Source organism: Malus sylvestris, chromosome 14 (assembly GCF_916048215.2).
Source record: "Malus sylvestris chromosome 14, drMalSylv7.2, whole genome shotgun sequence".
NCBI lineage: Eukaryota > Viridiplantae > Streptophyta > Magnoliopsida > Rosales > Rosaceae > Malus > Malus sylvestris.
In genome coordinates, this window is record NC_062273.1 from 30,017,382 (window position 1) to 30,034,456 (window position 17,075).

At 38.3% G+C, this 17,075-nt stretch overlaps 1 protein-coding gene across 1 annotated transcript; it reads right to left on the minus strand.

Annotated features, from left to right (window-relative positions):
* Nucleotides 1-614: 614 nt before the first annotated feature.
* LOC126599197 (uncharacterized) lies at nt 615-1,628 on the minus strand. Its single transcript, XM_050265526.1, has one exon. It carries the CDS (start codon nt 1,626-1,628, stop codon nt 615-617), a length of 1,014 nt encoding a protein of 337 aa, XP_050121483.1.
* Between the last annotated feature and the right edge of the window lie 15,447 nt (nt 1,629-17,075).

Here is a 17,075-nt window from a genome sequence, read left to right on the forward strand (position 1 = left end):
GAAGGAAATCTTGTTGCGGACAATTTTGCTAACATGAGCTTGTCTTGTCCATCTTTAACATGGCATGATTCTCCTTCGATGGTAGTTCGTGTTGCTCTATCTTTTGACTATGTTGGCTTGTCTGGTTACCGCTTCTCAAATTAATGTGCATGTCGGCATCCAGGTTTATCTCACTTTTTTTTTTCTCCTAACTTTATGGTGTTGTTTGGCTTGTTTTGCAGGTTTAGACCTTCATGTTTGGTTCTAGAGGGGTTAGGTTTCATGTCCCCCCGCCCTTTTTTCTTTGTATCATTCTCGTTTTTTGTTTCTAGAAGGGTAAGATTTATGTCCCCCCTTACTAGGTGTAACTTACTTTTTTGTTATCAATAAAATTACCCTCGTACCGTCAAGGTTTCTCAAAAAAAAAAATCTATGTATAATATGTAATATGATGGATGGTGTTTGAGATATAAAAGTAGACAAAAAATAGCTTTTTTTTTTTTTTTGAGAAAGTACGATAATCATTGAAATGAGAAATACGTACATAAAGAGGATATGATGCTAACAATGGGTCTCAATAAAAATCTTGTCCGGGTTTCAACCCGATCGAAGGAAAAAAGAGTGTCCCGTACCAATTAAATATGAAGATTATCCTCAATTAACAAATCATTAACAATATCAGGAGGTTCTTCGGACCAGGAAAGTGGATGATCCAGCGTAAGACTCCACCTTGCAAGACAATGTGCCACTTTATTCGACTCTCTAGGTCCGAAGGATACCTTCCAATGCTCAAATTGCTGCAGAATTCGTCTTGTGTCAGCAAACAGGTTCCCCAGATGCCCATTTAATGCCGAACCTGCATTCTGAATAGCAGTAACCACTAATAAAACATCACCTTCTAACTGGACCTGGGCCGTCCTCCATTGCTGCAAAAACAGTGCTGCTGTCCGTGCCGCAACAGCTTCAGCATGCATTGCCAAGCCAATTCCATACTCCCTACCCGCCAGAGCGGCCATGAAACCCCATGTTGCATTTCGAACTACAACCCCAAATCCTCCGCATTCACCATTCTCCTCCCAAGCCGCATCAAAATTACACTTTATCCAACCAAAATCTGGATGTTTCCATTTAAGATCACGAACTGATTCTGCAGGCATTGGAGCTACATTCCATTTCTTGAATTCTGATAACCATGTTTGAGCTTTGAGTTGGACATCCAGTGGAGAAAAATCAACTCCAGTCCATAACACATCATTGTGAACCTTCCAGACACTCCACACTAACACAAGAAGCAATTCAAAACTTTCCAAAGTAACTTGTTTTGCCATGTTAATCAACCATCCACTGAAACCTTCATCAACCCTCTGAAACGTACGAATACCCAAAGGACTACCGAACCAAATAGCAGCTGAACGTGGGCACTGTAACAAAGCATGCTCAACTGTTTCAGCCTCTTTATGGAAAAACCCACAAATGTCCTCCGGAAGCACCCGACGAATCTTCAAATTCACCTTCGAAGGCAAAGCATTCATACACCCACGACAAACACAAATTTTAACTTTCCCCGGGACCTTTGCACGCCACAAAGCTTTCCATAAAAATTTCGTATCCGCATTTGGTGTGGAACCAGCCGGCTCCTCTCCACCCATTGTTTGAAAATTAAAAAAATGTAGAAAGTTTGAATCTTGTTCCGAAATTTTTGAGATAACATTGATTCCAAAATTTATTTGGGAAAGTTCGATTTCGAAATTTTTTTTATTGAAATTTGGGAACCTCCTACAGTTGTTCTGCTTGGGCTTCTCCATTTTGTGGCCTTTAGCTTCTAGGTTTCTCTCTCTCTCTCTCTCTCTCTCTCTCTCTCTCTCTCTCTCTCCACTATATTAAAAACCACACGCTCGCTATCAACCTCCCTGCATGCCTTAATATGCATTTTCTAGCTAACTATATAACTATCCCATATATATCTATGTATGTATGTGTGTGTGTGTGTATATATAAAATATGAAATGAAACCAGTTTTCTAAAAGAATATTAACCAATGTTTAATGCTGAAAATCTCCATTATAGAAAAATTATAAACTTGAAAATTGTATTCATAGGCAAAAACATTATTCTATAATCGTATATACTTGACATACAAGTAAAGATTTCTACAAATTAAGAACGCAATCAGAATTAGATTACAATATTAATTCTTAAACCTTAGGTGAGACGGTTTCTTTGGACGAGACTCATTCTCTAACCACATTACACCTGAACTTGTGTGTATTTTTTCTCACCATCTTAGTAATAACAATTAGATTAGTTTAAATTTCAAAATTTATACAGTAAATAGATTAAATCAAACTCATCCAATGATAATCAATTATGTTGTGAGCCTCACCATCATTTTAGAGAGTCGTGAGCAAAAACATACCGGAACTTGTAATCTCAATCGTGCATGTTGCGATATTGTTCTTCATTTTCATATATTGAAGGGAGAATTGTTTGATTATTGTTGTTGTCACTATACATTTGAATTTTATAGCAGAAGTATTTAATAATCTCTTTAAATGGCTCTTGAAAAAACAGATGCAGCTGCAACACACTACTTAACCTTCCCTACCACGAAACCTTCCATAATATAATAGCAATGACTTGCCGCAACAGACTATTAAGATCTTTTATTACTTGTACTAATTCATAGATAAACCTAAAAATTGGCTTTTTTAGCCAAAACAGAATCTAACATTGACATAATTTCTTACTTACTGAAAATGAAAATAAATAGAGTTTGTCCACCATAATTCATTTTGGTCCATTCGTGAAAAATGTTAATATCGTCGTTAAGTTGTCATGAGAACGACTATGTTACCAACTTTTTAAGGGTATTTTTGTCAAATCAATCCCTCCACTTAATGAGGATATTGTCAGATTTTTCACGAAATGACCAAAATAATTTACTGTGAACAAACTCAATGACCATTTCTATCAATCAGGGACCAAAATGAGGAGCTACACCAATCTTAGAGATCATTTTAGCTAAAAAACCTAACAAAATTTTCATCAAAAAATTGATTAACTAACTCGCTTTATTTGCTCGGTCCTTGTCATTCCAAGTGGCTTGTTAAAAGAACATGCATGATGAAAATTTGAGAAATGAAACCATTAATAGGATATATAGCCATAACCTCATGCCTCGTTAAACCCTAACTTTATCATTATATCCTCTAAGAACACCCATTCCACCCTATCATAGGCCAACTGAGATCCAACTTGAGAGCCAAAATCCCGTCCATTACTATCCGCTTATTGTGCAGGAAATACCCAATCTCAACTGCCACCAATGTGTAATGAGATATCAACCTACCCGGCATAAAATCACTTTGGTGGGGTGATATAATGGAAGGAAAAATAAGCTTTAGGTGATTCGCCAACCCGACCCTTTGCATCAATTTTATACAAACATCGGTCGGAGTTGCGTCATATCCGGATGAGCATCGAATTTCGAAATTAAAGCAACATATGAGTACAACACATTGATCTCACTAATCTTCCAGTAGTTGAGAAGGAGGAACGTACTATTACATTATGTCCAACAACGTCCAAAAAACGTTGGTAAAAAAGAGGCGACGATGGTAATTTTGAAGGATGCATATGAAATGCAACAGCTTTAAATCTCCTTGCCCGAATAACGATACATCAGAGATTCATTCATCTCTTGAGTAACTCGAGTATCCACCGCACCCACAACCTCAACCACTACATTATTCACCACAACCTAAGAACCAAAAATATCTAGAAATAATCCAAAACCGTTGACTTGATTCCTTCCTCTGATTCTTGCCACACTCCCCTCATATCACGCAGCCCTTTGATAAAAGTTTTCCTCCGGTGGTTAGATGTCCGTCGGCGGGAAAATTTTCGTATTTCGGTCCCCCTTTAACCACATGGTTCTGGACCTTTTTTTTTTTTTTTTTTTTTTTTTTGGAGAACCTCGGCGGTACGAGGGAAATTTATTGATAGGAAAAAAGAAGTTACACCTAGACAGGGGGGGACATAAACCTAACCCCTCATAGAACAAGAGAAAAGAAATACAAAAGAAAAAGGGGGGGGACATGCACCTTACCCCTTTTGAGAAAGGAAATGCCGGAAAAAGAGGGGGGGACATAGACCGTACCCCTCTTGGAAAAAAAAATACAAGGAAAAGACTAGGCGGACATAAGCCCAAACCCCTCTATAAACCTTAAAAGGTAATAACCTGCAAGACAAACTGCAAAACAAAAGGGAATCCAAAAAGGTTAGGAAAAGAAAGGAGAAGACACATCAAGAAGAGGAGACAAACCTGTAGGTTGGCATGCTCAAGAAATCTGAGTGTAGAGGAGGGAGGATCTCAATCGGAGGAGTGGAATGCCAGACAAGTGAAGATGATAGAAGCCCTAAATTGGCTAATTTGTCAGCAACAGCATTCCCTTCTCGAAAAATATGAGAGCAACGAAAAACCATGTTCTGCAAACGGAGAGTACAATTGTTCCAGCGTGTCTGGAGCGACCAAGGGGGAGAGAAAGATCCAGAAGCAAAACATGATATTACACTCGAAGAGTCGCTTTCAAGCCATAAATTTTGCCAGCCCCGCGCGTGGGCCAATTCGACAGCAAGGATGACAGCATGGAGCTCCGCATAGAAAGAAGTACGATGGCCCAAGCTTAGGGAGAAACCACCAAGAAAATAACCCGCAGAATCTCGAAAAACCCCGCCACATGCCGCAGGACCCGGATTACCTTTAGCAAGGCCATCAGTATTCACTTTGACCCAAGAAAAATGAGGGGGGTGCCAAAGAACAGGGACAATAGAATGAGCTTTACAGGAGTTAGGCGATATTCCAAGAGAGACTAAAAGTTGCCTGTCCAAAATACCTCGTACATGGCCAGGGGTGAGAGCTCCAACCTGCCTAATCCAGGCCGAGGTAGAGCGGCAGAGACGTGAGAAGGAGGGAGGTTTGCCTTCAAACTTCACTTTATTACGCATCTTCCAAATAGCCATGAGTAAGAAAAACCCTGAAGCTAGCCAGACATTGCGAAGATGTGGAGAAAACCGCTTTGACAGAAAATCAAGCCATAGATCAGAGAGGGAGCCCGTAGGTGGAATAATAGTGCCAAATTGGGTAGCTAGCCAACGCCAAGCACATTGTGCAAAGTCACAGCTAGAAAATAAGTGGTCAATAGATTCAGAATTCTTGTGACATAGTTGGCATATTGGAGCCAGCGGGATGCCTCGGCGCTGAAGTTGATCCTCCGTTGGGAGCTTGTTGAATAGAATCTTCCAAACTAAAATAGAGTAACGAGGTGGGATGAAAGGACGCCAGATAATGGAAGCCCAACTTTTGACAGGAAACCGATGACGAACAATTTCATAGCCATCGGAAAACGAAAAAACACCAGATGTAGAAACTTCCCAAATTAAAACGTCCTTATCCTCATCAATTGGAAGAGGCATTTCTAAAATCTCTTTAGTTAGGTCTGGGAAAGTAGAAGAAAAAATAGAAGGAATAACCCATTGTCCCATACGAATAATATTTGAGACCTTAGTACGAGATAAAGAAGGGGCAATCTCTGTTGCACCAACGACGTCCACAATAGGCTTATCCAGCCATTTATCAACCCAAAGGGAAGTAGTAGAATCATTTCCAATCACCCAACGACAATTCTGAAACAAGATATGAAGAATGGATTTAATACCAGGCCATATAGAAGATCGCTTATAACTACAAGAGTATAGGCGACCATGTAGCTTGAAACGATTCCGAAGATAAATACTCCAAGGGGAATCAGTAGTAATAATAAGCCATCCAAGCTTTAAGAGAGCTGTAGTGTTAAGAGAGCCAAGATCACGCAAACCCAAACCACCTTCATTCTTCGGAGCACATATCTGATGCTAAGAAACGGTAACCAACTTCTTGGAGGTTACGTCACTAGACCATATAAATTGCGAGCACATCGTGAAAGAGACCTTAGCAAGGAAGAAGGCCACTTATAAACAGAAAAGCTATGCAAGAGCATACTTTGAAAAACTGATTGAGTGAGTTGAACTCTTCCTGCCATAGATAAAAGTTTCCCCTTCCAACTAGTTAACTTAGCTTTAGCTTTATCTGCCAAGGCTTGAAGATGACTCCTTTTAGGCTTGCCACAGAAGATTGGAACTCCTAAGTAGACAAAAGGTGTTTTGCCTTCTTTGAAACCCAAGTAACTCTCAACCACAGCTTTGCGATGCCTTGAGGTAGAGCCCAAGTAGAAAGTACTTTTTGCCTTATTGATAAATTGACCAGAGGCTCTACTATATTTATCGAAGAAACCTTGCAAATTACGCAGGGTGCCACCATCACTTCTACAGAAAATGAATAAGTCATCTGCATAGAGAACGTGAGAAGGAGAGATACAACCTCTTGGAGCAAAAGTTGGCTTAGTAAGCCCATCAAGTTGAAGACGACTCAGGCCCCTAGATAAAGCCTCCTCAGCAAGACAGAAAAGTAACGGAGAGAGAGGATCCCCTTGGCGCACTCATCGGGAACAAGAGAAAAAACCATGCGGGGAACCATTGATTAGGATGGACAATTTAGCAGATCTTAAGATGGTAGAAACCCAGTCTATAAAACAAGTGGAGAACCCAAAGTTAGTAAGCACCCGCAATAGAAATGACCAATCTAAAGTATCAAAAGCCTTAGTTATATCAACTTTGACTCCCATATTGCCACCACGAGTTTTTTTGTCAAGCACATTGAAACATTCTGAAACTAGGCCAATTCAATCTGTGATACGTTGGCCAGGTATGAAAGCAGCTTGATGTGGAGAAATAATGCGTTGAACAACATGAGAAAGGCGAACTGCCAAAATTTTGGGAATAATCTTAAAGAGAAAGTTTGCCAAAGCAATAGGTCTAAAATGAGTCATGGAAATAACGTCTTCCACCTTCGGTATCAAAACTAAGAAGTTACTATTGGTATTGGGGTATAGCCAATTTGATTGAAAGAATTGCTTCACAAATTGAATAACATCAAAGCTGACAATATCCCAACAGTGATGATAGAAAAAACCTGGAAAACCATCTGGCCCTGGTGCACTGGAAGCACTTAATGAGAAAACTGCCTCCTTAATTTCCTCATCAGTAGGTAATGCAGATAAGAGATCATTTTCAGAGTCTGTGACCATCGGCTGGATGACCTCACAAACCTCATCAATACCAGAAGGGGTGAAAGAAGAGCCGAACAAAGTCTGATAGAAATTAACAATATGGTTCGCAATAGCCAGCGGGTCAGTAAGAAGATTGTTTCCATCAAGAATACAACTGATATGAGAGCTGGAAGATTTAATACGAGCATAGGCATGAAAGAAAGAAGAATTTCTATCCCCTTTAGTTAACCACTTAACACGAGCTCTATCTTTCCAAAATGCCTCCTGCATTTGAAGAGACTCCATTACTGTAGTCTTGGCGACAATCTCCTCCTCGAAAAGATCATTATTTATACCCTCAGTTGAAATTCTTTGTTGAATCATAGAAAGATTATGCCGAGCATTAGCCACTCTATTATGAACATCACCAAAAACCGAAAAATTCCATTGGCGCAAGCAGGTTTTTAGAGCTTTCAATTTTCGCAGAATGATAAACATAGGACAACCATAGACAACTGTATTTCTCCAGCAATGAGTTACAGTTTCTCGAAAAGATGGATGTTGAACCCACATTGATTGAAAACGGAAATGACGATGACCATTGCGCAAAACTCTAGAACCAGAGAAGATAAGGGGGTTATGATCTGAGACTACCTTTGGCAAAGCTATGCAGTTAGAGTGGGGCCAAGAATCAAACCAACTTATATCACACAACGAGCGATCTAACCTTCGTTCAGTGCCACCACGAGACCTCCAGCCATTAGACCATGTAAAGGCTGCCCCAGATGTGTTCAAGTGGATAAAGTTACAAGTGTCAGACATGTTACTAAACTCAGCGTATGAAGCTTGGGACGGTCTGCCTCCTCCCATCTGCTCGTGGGCACCCAGTATAGCGTTGAAATCGCCAATAGCCATCCATGGAACTTGTGTTTGTGGGCGCAGAGAGATAAAGTCAGCCCACAAGTCTCTTCTTTTGATAGATGAAGTGCTTGCATAAACAAATGTGAACTGGCTTGGGATATGATCAAAAGTACAGCGAACCGTAACATGTTGATCAGATATAGAAATAACTAAAGGGTCTGCACAAGCCGAGGATGTTAGTAACCAAAGGTTGGGGGCAAGAGTTCCTCTAGAATTAAAAGTAAGAGCAGATAAATTTAAAGAATCCCAATAAGCAGCTGAAATAGAATTAAAAGTCACCATGGGCTCCGCAATGCAAACCAAATCCGGGTGATGCAACCGACAGATGTTAGAGAGCTCCGTCCGAGAGTCATCGTTACCAATGCCACGGATATTCCAGAAAAGAACCTTCATTTATAACGAGCTAGTAGTCCTCGAACCCTACTCGGATATGGTTTATCACAGGGTTGATTAAGATTGGCAAGCTGTTTTTGTTTTTTCTTTTGACTGTTAGATAACACAGGAGTAAAACCATCCATATCACAGCCTTCTATGTGATTGACAATATCGATGACATCCTTAGCTAATGTCGCAACATGTTCAAAACCAGGGGGAATGCTATGGTTGTCTTGAGGATCCTGCATGCCAAAATTATTTGGGACATCGGTGTTGTCCAAGTGCTGACTATTCTGAGCTACCGTCTCGACCTGTTCAAAGCCAGGAGGAGTGCTAGAGTCGTCACAGAGATCATGTGGGCCAAGAATATTTGGGACATTGGTGTTGCCCAAGTGCTGACCATAAGAAAGACCATTTTGAGGATGTGATCCATCTGGAGACAGCGATCTGGTCATAGAATTGCTAATATGAGAGATCCCAGGGGATTGAATACCATGTTCTTCAAATTCAGAGTTATTCACAGCTTGGGCAATGGTCCCTAAGGCCTCATCAACCACCGGTTCAAGAGCTTTGTTTATGTGCGTATCAGCGGTGTCAGTCTCTGGTATGACATTACCAGAAACAATTGGCGTTATTCCAAGAGGAGACTGAAGAATGGGCTCATCATTACCATCATCCACTGCCTCAATACCTGCAGGCAACAATTGATCAACCTGTTGAAGAGGTTCAGAAGCATGTGACCCACAAAAGACATTAATTGGTATTGTTGTATCTATTTTGGGACGATATTCCATGTGCAGTTGACTGCGAGAGGGATCTTCGGTTTTGTTGTCCCCCATGTTACCACCCTTTCGCGTCCGGCTACGAGAGCGACCTCTCGACATCTGTTTGAGTTGTCTGCAACTATTAGCCAAGTGCCCTATCAAACCACAGTGACTACATTTGGGCGGTAAATTTTCATAAACCACCTCAACCGGGAAGCCATGACTTTCTCTTTCAACCATAAGAGATGTAGGTAAATCATCTGCAAGATTGACATCAACTAATATACGTGCATAATAACCATATTGCCTTTCCCTTGTAGCTGAATCTAGTTGCAAGGGGGTGCCAACCTCTCTCGCAATTTCCATCAAGTGTCTAGGATGCCAATATTCCTGACTCAAACCAAAAATTTTAATCCATACCTGAGCATGAGTTTGAGGGAGAACATCACCTGACCATGATTAAACATTAATTTCACCACCAGTTAGAAGCCCATTGGTGGAAAAATTTCGTATTTTGATTTGGGAATGCCCTTGAATAAAACATTCAAATTTTTTCAATTGAAATCCATTTCTCATCCGACTTTGTGAAATCAGCTCAAAACCATAAGATAATTGTCTGACGAAAGATAAATGCATGTATCGATCGAGTATTAATAAGGCTGTAATTATGAAAATTAATATTCAATTTCTTTTAATACAGTACTCATCAAACAAATTTTCCAACTCTAATTAATATATTTGGCACAAGCTATTACCTTGCAAATATATATATATATATATATATATATATGTATATATATATATATATTTTTTTTATTAACCCTAAAAAAATATATATTTCGATATGGTTAACAAAGAGTTAGAACAAACATATTCAACATACACTGTAATTTATCGATCCTTTATTTTTCATGGAACAATCAAGTTAATTAAATTCGCCAACCAAATTAAGTTTCCATGTGTGTAATTGAACCACTAAATGCAACAAGTGCAGTGCAAATTAATCCCTCTTTAATTAGTGAAGTAAATTCATTGAGACCTTATAATTAAAACAACGAGGCTTAATTTTAAGATTAATTACTTGAGGTCAAGGGTTCCTAGCTCTCTATCTTACATGGCAGTGCCATGATGGCACTTTAAAGCATGATATATATTCAAAGACAAAACTTGGATGCTAATTATGTGACTCAGTAAAAAAAAAATGAAAATTAACGAAAAGTCCAAAAAAACTTCTTTTTTAACGAAAAGTCATGTTTAAAGGTATAGTGAATAGTGTCAGTTAAAGGTAAAAATGTGGTTTTTCGTTTAAAGTGAACAGTACTAAGAATGTTTTGTTAAAACTCCCAAAAAAAATGCTATATGTCACTCTTAACTCTCTAACTAAACACCAACATATATACCATTCTTTGTCGACCTCAACTCCAACCCACCCAATTCGTCTAATCTCCGGCAACCTGACCCCCACTCCCTCCCTACGATAAATTTTTTCAGATTCCGAGTTCATAAGCTGACCTTAAAATCCACCAATTATAATTTGACGCTTGTACACATTTAAACACTACTCACCGTTTGAAAAATAAACAAATTAAACATATTGGGGTAAGAGCCCCACTAGTCTCTCCTCCCTCTCTTTCCTTCTTCGGGAAACTGAAAGGCCTTTTGGTGAACACAACACCAGCCTTCTCTCTTGCTCTCCCTTCGCTGTCTATATGCACACCGGCAACCAAGCAATCTCATACCAAAACGTCAAGGATTTTTGCATTTAAAGTATTCAAAATCATAACTCAAAATATTTAATTTCAAAATTATCCAATCTCTTTCAAATTCATGTTTCAGTTGGGCGATATTGGAGTTTCGAATGGGTTCACAATGATGTGGTTGTTAAGTAGAGGGCATTAACATCAAGTGGGTGATCTTGGCTGTGGCAGTGGCGGACATTCGGATGTAGGTGGTGGGGACATTTTGGTCGGAGATTGCCTAGAAAAAATTCTCATATAAGGCTTTCATTTTTTTGTCAACAAATAAAAAGACCTTTCAGTTTTCGAAGAAGGGAGAGAGGAAAGAGAGACTAGTGAGGCCCACACCCTAACATGTGTTTTTTTTTTTAAATAGCGGGGTTATGTTTAAATGTGTATAGGTATCAAATTATAATCGGTAGAATTTCATGTCAGCTTATGAGCCTGGAACCTGGAAAAATTTCTCCCTTTCTACAACGTTGACCATCCTCATCCCGTCATCCAACCTCGCAACAAAATAATGAGGTCGTTGGCGTAGTAGTCGGTGGGCCGGTGGCGGCTTGCTTCGATGGCCAGAACTAGACACCTCCGCTTCCGGCAATGACTTTGATAATCCTGCAAATCTTGCTCTCGGTATCCTGATGAAGATGGAGATGGTGAGGATTATTGAGCTCCACTTTCAGAGTTTAGCGTTTAGAAAGAGAGAGAAGAAGATGAGGGGGGGGGAGGGAGGGAAAATGGTTTATGGGCTTGAAGAGAGAGAACAGGAAAGGAAGAAAGAGAGAATAGATTTTGGTTATCCATCATTTAATTGTAAAGTTAATCTACAAATTTAATCTACATAGCATTACTCTAGTTAAAACTACATGTGGCTTTAGTTCATTAGGGAACATATGTTGTGAGTGAATCGAGTGCTGACTATCGTCACGATACTAGTCAACACCCAATTTACTCAAGAAAATGGGTTGGTCAGGTTGTTAAATAATTCAAGGGCCTTGGATGGGTTGGTCAGGTTGAACTTCAACCTGTTGGTCAAATCAATAGGTTCAGATTGACATTATTTTCACTCAAGAAAATAGGCAAACCAACTCACTCATGATTTTAAGATGAGTTGGGTTGGGCAGGTTCCACATGGGTTGAGATTATTTAGTTTTTTTTTCTTATTCCTGGAGTGAGTGTGAGTGACAAATAATTCAAAATGCATGTTCTATCATGCTTAAAGCATGTGAATTTGGTGTTGTAGAAACACTATTTGTTACTTAATATTTGAATTTCACTATTGAACTAAAGTATAAATAAACAAGTGTGTTTATTAGTAAATGTTAGATTTTATGTATATGCAAGTAATATACAGGCATGTTTAAAAATTATTGATATTTGGTGGGTCGGATTTCAATTAGGTTAATATTACTTTAACCCAATCCAACCCACCTATTGGATGGGTGATCAAGTTCTTAATTAGAAATATATTTTTAAAATTTACAACCCAACACAACTAAACCAATTTCGAGTGGGTTGGTCAAGTTGGTCGGTAAACCCACTAAAGTGCCCAACTCCTAGTACCTATTAACAACAGGCTCTGAATTTAATTAGCATTATGTGGTTCGAAAACTCTTACTCTTTTAATCAATCCTTAGCCTTTGTATAACAAACTGAATTCCCTATCTCAGTAAGATTCTCTCAACAACGTACGAAGTACAAGTTTTAGACGAATATGTAACATCAATCGCCGCGCCTTTGATCTTTGACTAATACCTAATTAATATGGTTTAACTTTTAGCACATGCAACGTTTTGTACAACGACCTCCACGTATTAGGAAATTAGCAAAAACCTTGTGTAATGAAGATAGGAAAAGTGCTTACAATGAAGGAAGTTTGGTTGGTTTCTTAAATCTTAATTGGTAAACAAACATTGACACTTAGCATGTGCTACGGTTTAGTGATATTCTTATTCACTTGTAAGTGATGTTTTAAATTTGGTTCTCACCAAAGACGAATTTGAACCACATTATTACTAGTGGATTGTAAGGCTAAGTCCACCATCCTCTCCCTTGGTGTAGATAATATTACACATGTTATAATTTGAGTAAATTTATTATGACACCATTAAAAGAAGTATTTTGAGATGCGACATAATCTTTTCAATACTTAATGCACACATGAGTTGGTATCATGAATTTGAAACCCAATTGCCAAACCCTAAAACCAATTACTTCTAAGTACTTAACACAAGGCTTCTATCCTCTAATATGAGATAGGGGTAGTGCTATCTATACACTCATTTTTATTTCTCACATATTGTTCTCAATAAACGGTCGTCGAACTGAATGAATTGAAGAAGATCACTGGTAAAAAATTAACAAAAATATGTGGAAGGTAAAATGACCTATAAGACACTCACATAACATAGCGACGCCAACTAAGTTGAAACATGGCAAGTGGCCCTCTACCACAGTGGTGGAGGAGTGTTGCCCTCACACCACATCATGGGTTCGAATCCTATCGACTTTTTAGTCTAACATTGAATCTAACAAATGTATCGTTTGACCAAAAAAAAAAAAAAAAAAAAAAAAAAAAACACCAGGTAGAAACATGTTCTCATTTAGGATCTTAACCTCCATATATTCTTATAGTACTCGATTAGCGCTGGAAAAAAATACCAAATTCCCGAAACCGAAAATCCCGAAAATTTCGATACCCAATACCGAACTGATCCTGAAATTTCGGTACGGGAATCGGTCTCAAGTTTTCAGGATTTCGGTAATCCCAAACCGAAACAAAAAATATATATATATTATTTAATTTTTAAATATATATTTAGAATTTTAATAGCCGTCGGATTCGGTGAGATTTAATCTCAACCGTTGAATCTTATCAAATCCACTGAAGAACAGAAACTAACTACTCACTCTGTCACTCTGTCACTCTGTCACTCTGTCACTCAGCGTTTACAAAGGGAAGGTTGTCCTCGTTGTCAATGTTGCTTCCAAATGATTCTTCTTCTTCTTCCCTTTTTCCTTTTTTTTCTTTTGTTTTTATTTTCTGGTTTAATTTCAATTGATAAATTCTTGTTTTTTTTTTCTTCTGTGGGTTTACTGATATGAATTATATACCCAATAGACTGAGCTTTACAGCAAATACAAGGAGAAAGGTTAATTTTTTCCCCTTTTTAATTACTTTTTTCACTGCTGCAGCTCCATATGTATGAACTTGTTATTTACTAAATGTTATGATTCCATTGCTAATTTCCAACTTTGGTGCGAAATCTGTGTATCGAAATTGTTGGGATAATCATTTTAGAATTGAGTTTTGGGATGAAGCTTTAATCTGTTTTTTAAACCAAATCCAAATGTTATATTTTGTTTGTGTTTCTAGTTTCAAGTCCTTGTAGAAATCTTTGCATTGAAATTGTTCATGTGGATATAAAAGGTTGAATTTTAGCCCAAAAGCATATATGTCAAATTTTAGTCCAAAAGCCTAAAATCATTTCGGAATTCCCGATTTATCCCGAAATCCTAAAACTATTTCGAGATTCCCAAAAATTTGGTTTGGGGTCGATATTGAAATTGGGATTCCCGAAAATTTCGGTTTGGAAATCGAGACAAGAGTTTCGATATGAGATCCCATACCGAACCACCCCTATACTCGATCCAATGGCCACTGCGCCGACCCCAAACAATATATTTTGGGATTTTCAAGGATCAAATCCAATAATCAGTTTCATGATCTTCCTAATTTTGATTTACTTCCCTTGTTTGTAGTAGTAGATCACTTTCATTAACTGCTCAACCATTTAGTTTACATTTTCACTTTAAATGATCGTAACAACAGATAAATCTTCATATTCATGGCTTTTGAATTGTGATCATTGCTTGCATGTGGTCCAACATCATAGTGGATAGGGTATTGCATTTCCACTCATGGGGTTCGAAACTTCTCATCCTTTAAATTATTGTAATAGTTTCAAATCCTCTCATTCTTCTTCGTAATAATATATAAAAAAACGTCATCATCCCGCACTTTGCCACCCTAAATTCAGTTCTTATCATGTTTTCCTTTAGCTGCAAGCCATATTGTTTTTTTTTTTAATAAAGCTGGGGTACTGTACTGGCCTGTTTTGAAGAATAAAAATCAATAAAAATAAATTAACAAACAAATAAACAAACAATTAAATACCATCAATCGGGGAAAGATAAAGCCGGAAGAGTTTAGAAAAAGAAAATAACAAAATCAGAGGCTTGTGAAATATAAGGTATGTAAGCACCTTACAAAGTCGAACTAAAACAAAGTCATTCCGCCTTAAATCATCCTTAAAAATTGTCCAATATTTGACCGGACATTGACCAAGCGATCGATTTGGAAGGAAACTAGTACAAAACAAAAGGTTTATAGCAAGTGAGCACCACGTTGTTTCAAACTAAGATATTTACAAATTACTTCTATAACACCTCGTTAACCACCGATGAGTTATAATGAATCATGATTCAAATGTAAAATCTCTTTCAAACACAATGTAGATTGAATATTGTTAAACGAACAGATCACATAAGTGCAATCAGTTGTAACGTTTTATAGATAACTTTTATTTATTTTTGCTTTATTAATGATCCGCCTTTTAATGCGAATCATCAAAAATATTTTTAAGAGCGCCTTCAAAAGAATAATGCTATGAGGATCAAATTTATAAATTAAATTTGTGCATCTCATGATGTGTCACTATTAGAAAATAAACATGTTAATTGACATTTGATTAATAATTCAATCATCAACACATTGTTTAGTTCACACAATTTAATTTAAAATTTTGATCTACTTAACATTATCCTAAAAAATAATGCTCACGTTACAATATATTTTTTAAAATCGTTCCGACAACATATACATAGTTCATTTTTTCTTTCAAGTGAAAGTGGGGAGATCTGCTTAGCTGCGTCAATCATATGGTTTCAGATGAAATGAATGAAGCCCTCTCGAGTCGGGTCTCGACGGATGAGGTGAAGATTGCAGCTATGCAAATGGGGGGTTTGAAGGCTCCTGGACCAGACGGATTCCCCGGAATATTCTACCAGGCCCATTGGGATATTCTTGCGGCGGATGTCAACGAGATTATTGGAGTGATGATGCATGGGCATGTGGACCCAAGGCGTATCAATGCTACTCATTTAGTGCTAATTCCGAAAGTTCAAAACCTGGTTTCTATATCGCAGTTCAGGCCCATAAGCTTGTGTAACTACTCTTATAAGGTTCTTTCCAAGGTTTTGGCCAATCGTCTCAAGCAATTTATGCCGGCTTTAATTTCTCCAACCCAAAATGCCTTTGTAGCTGGCAGATTGATTCAAGACAATATTGGCATTGCACACGAGTTGTTCCATTTCCTAAAATCTAGGAAAGTGAGACACAAGTTTGAGTTGTGCGTCAAGTTGGTTATGCACAAAGCCTACGATAGGGTTGAGTGGGACTTCTTATTAGCAGTGATGGAAAAAATGGGGTTTGATAGTACATGGATGACCTTAATCTTGGGTTGTATCTCGACGGTGAATTTCGTTATTCTCCTCAATGGTCATCCTGGACAGAAATTCGTTCCTTCCCGTGGGCTTCGACAGGGAGACCCGCTATCTCCTTATCTTTTCCTTTTGGTTAGTGAGGTTCTCTCGCTTCTTATTCAGAAAGGTTGTGAAAGGAAACAGATTAATGGAATTCAAATGAGCTCATCGGGTCCGACAATTTCCCATATTCTCTTTGCTGATGACACTCTTATTTTCCTCAAGGCGGAAGAGGACAATTGTAGACAATTAATTATGCTAATTGATGATTACTGCTTGGTTTTGGGACAACAAGTTAATAAGGAAAAGTCGAGTGTCTACTTTGGTGCAAATGTTCCTGTTACTTTTGCCCAAAGGTTGACGGCTATCCTCGGTATGGTGAGAGTTGGAGAGCCGAGCTTATACCTTGGTGTTCTGGCTATCTGGGGGCGATCAAAGAAATGTGGGCTCGCCTATGTCAAAGGAAAGTTATTGGGCAAGCTTCAAGGATGGAATAAAGCAAGTCTTTCACAAGCGGGGAGAGAAGTTCTCATTAAGGCGGTGGCACAAGCCATTCCAGCTTACCCAATGAATCTGTTTAAATTTCCCACGACTCTGTGCAACGAAATGGA

What these genes read in the sequence shown, in the direction of transcription:
- LOC126599197 (XM_050265526.1), bottom strand. Translation starts at nt 1,628, where the DNA reads ATGGGTGGAGAGGAGCCGGCTGGTTCCACACCAAATGCGGATACGAAA.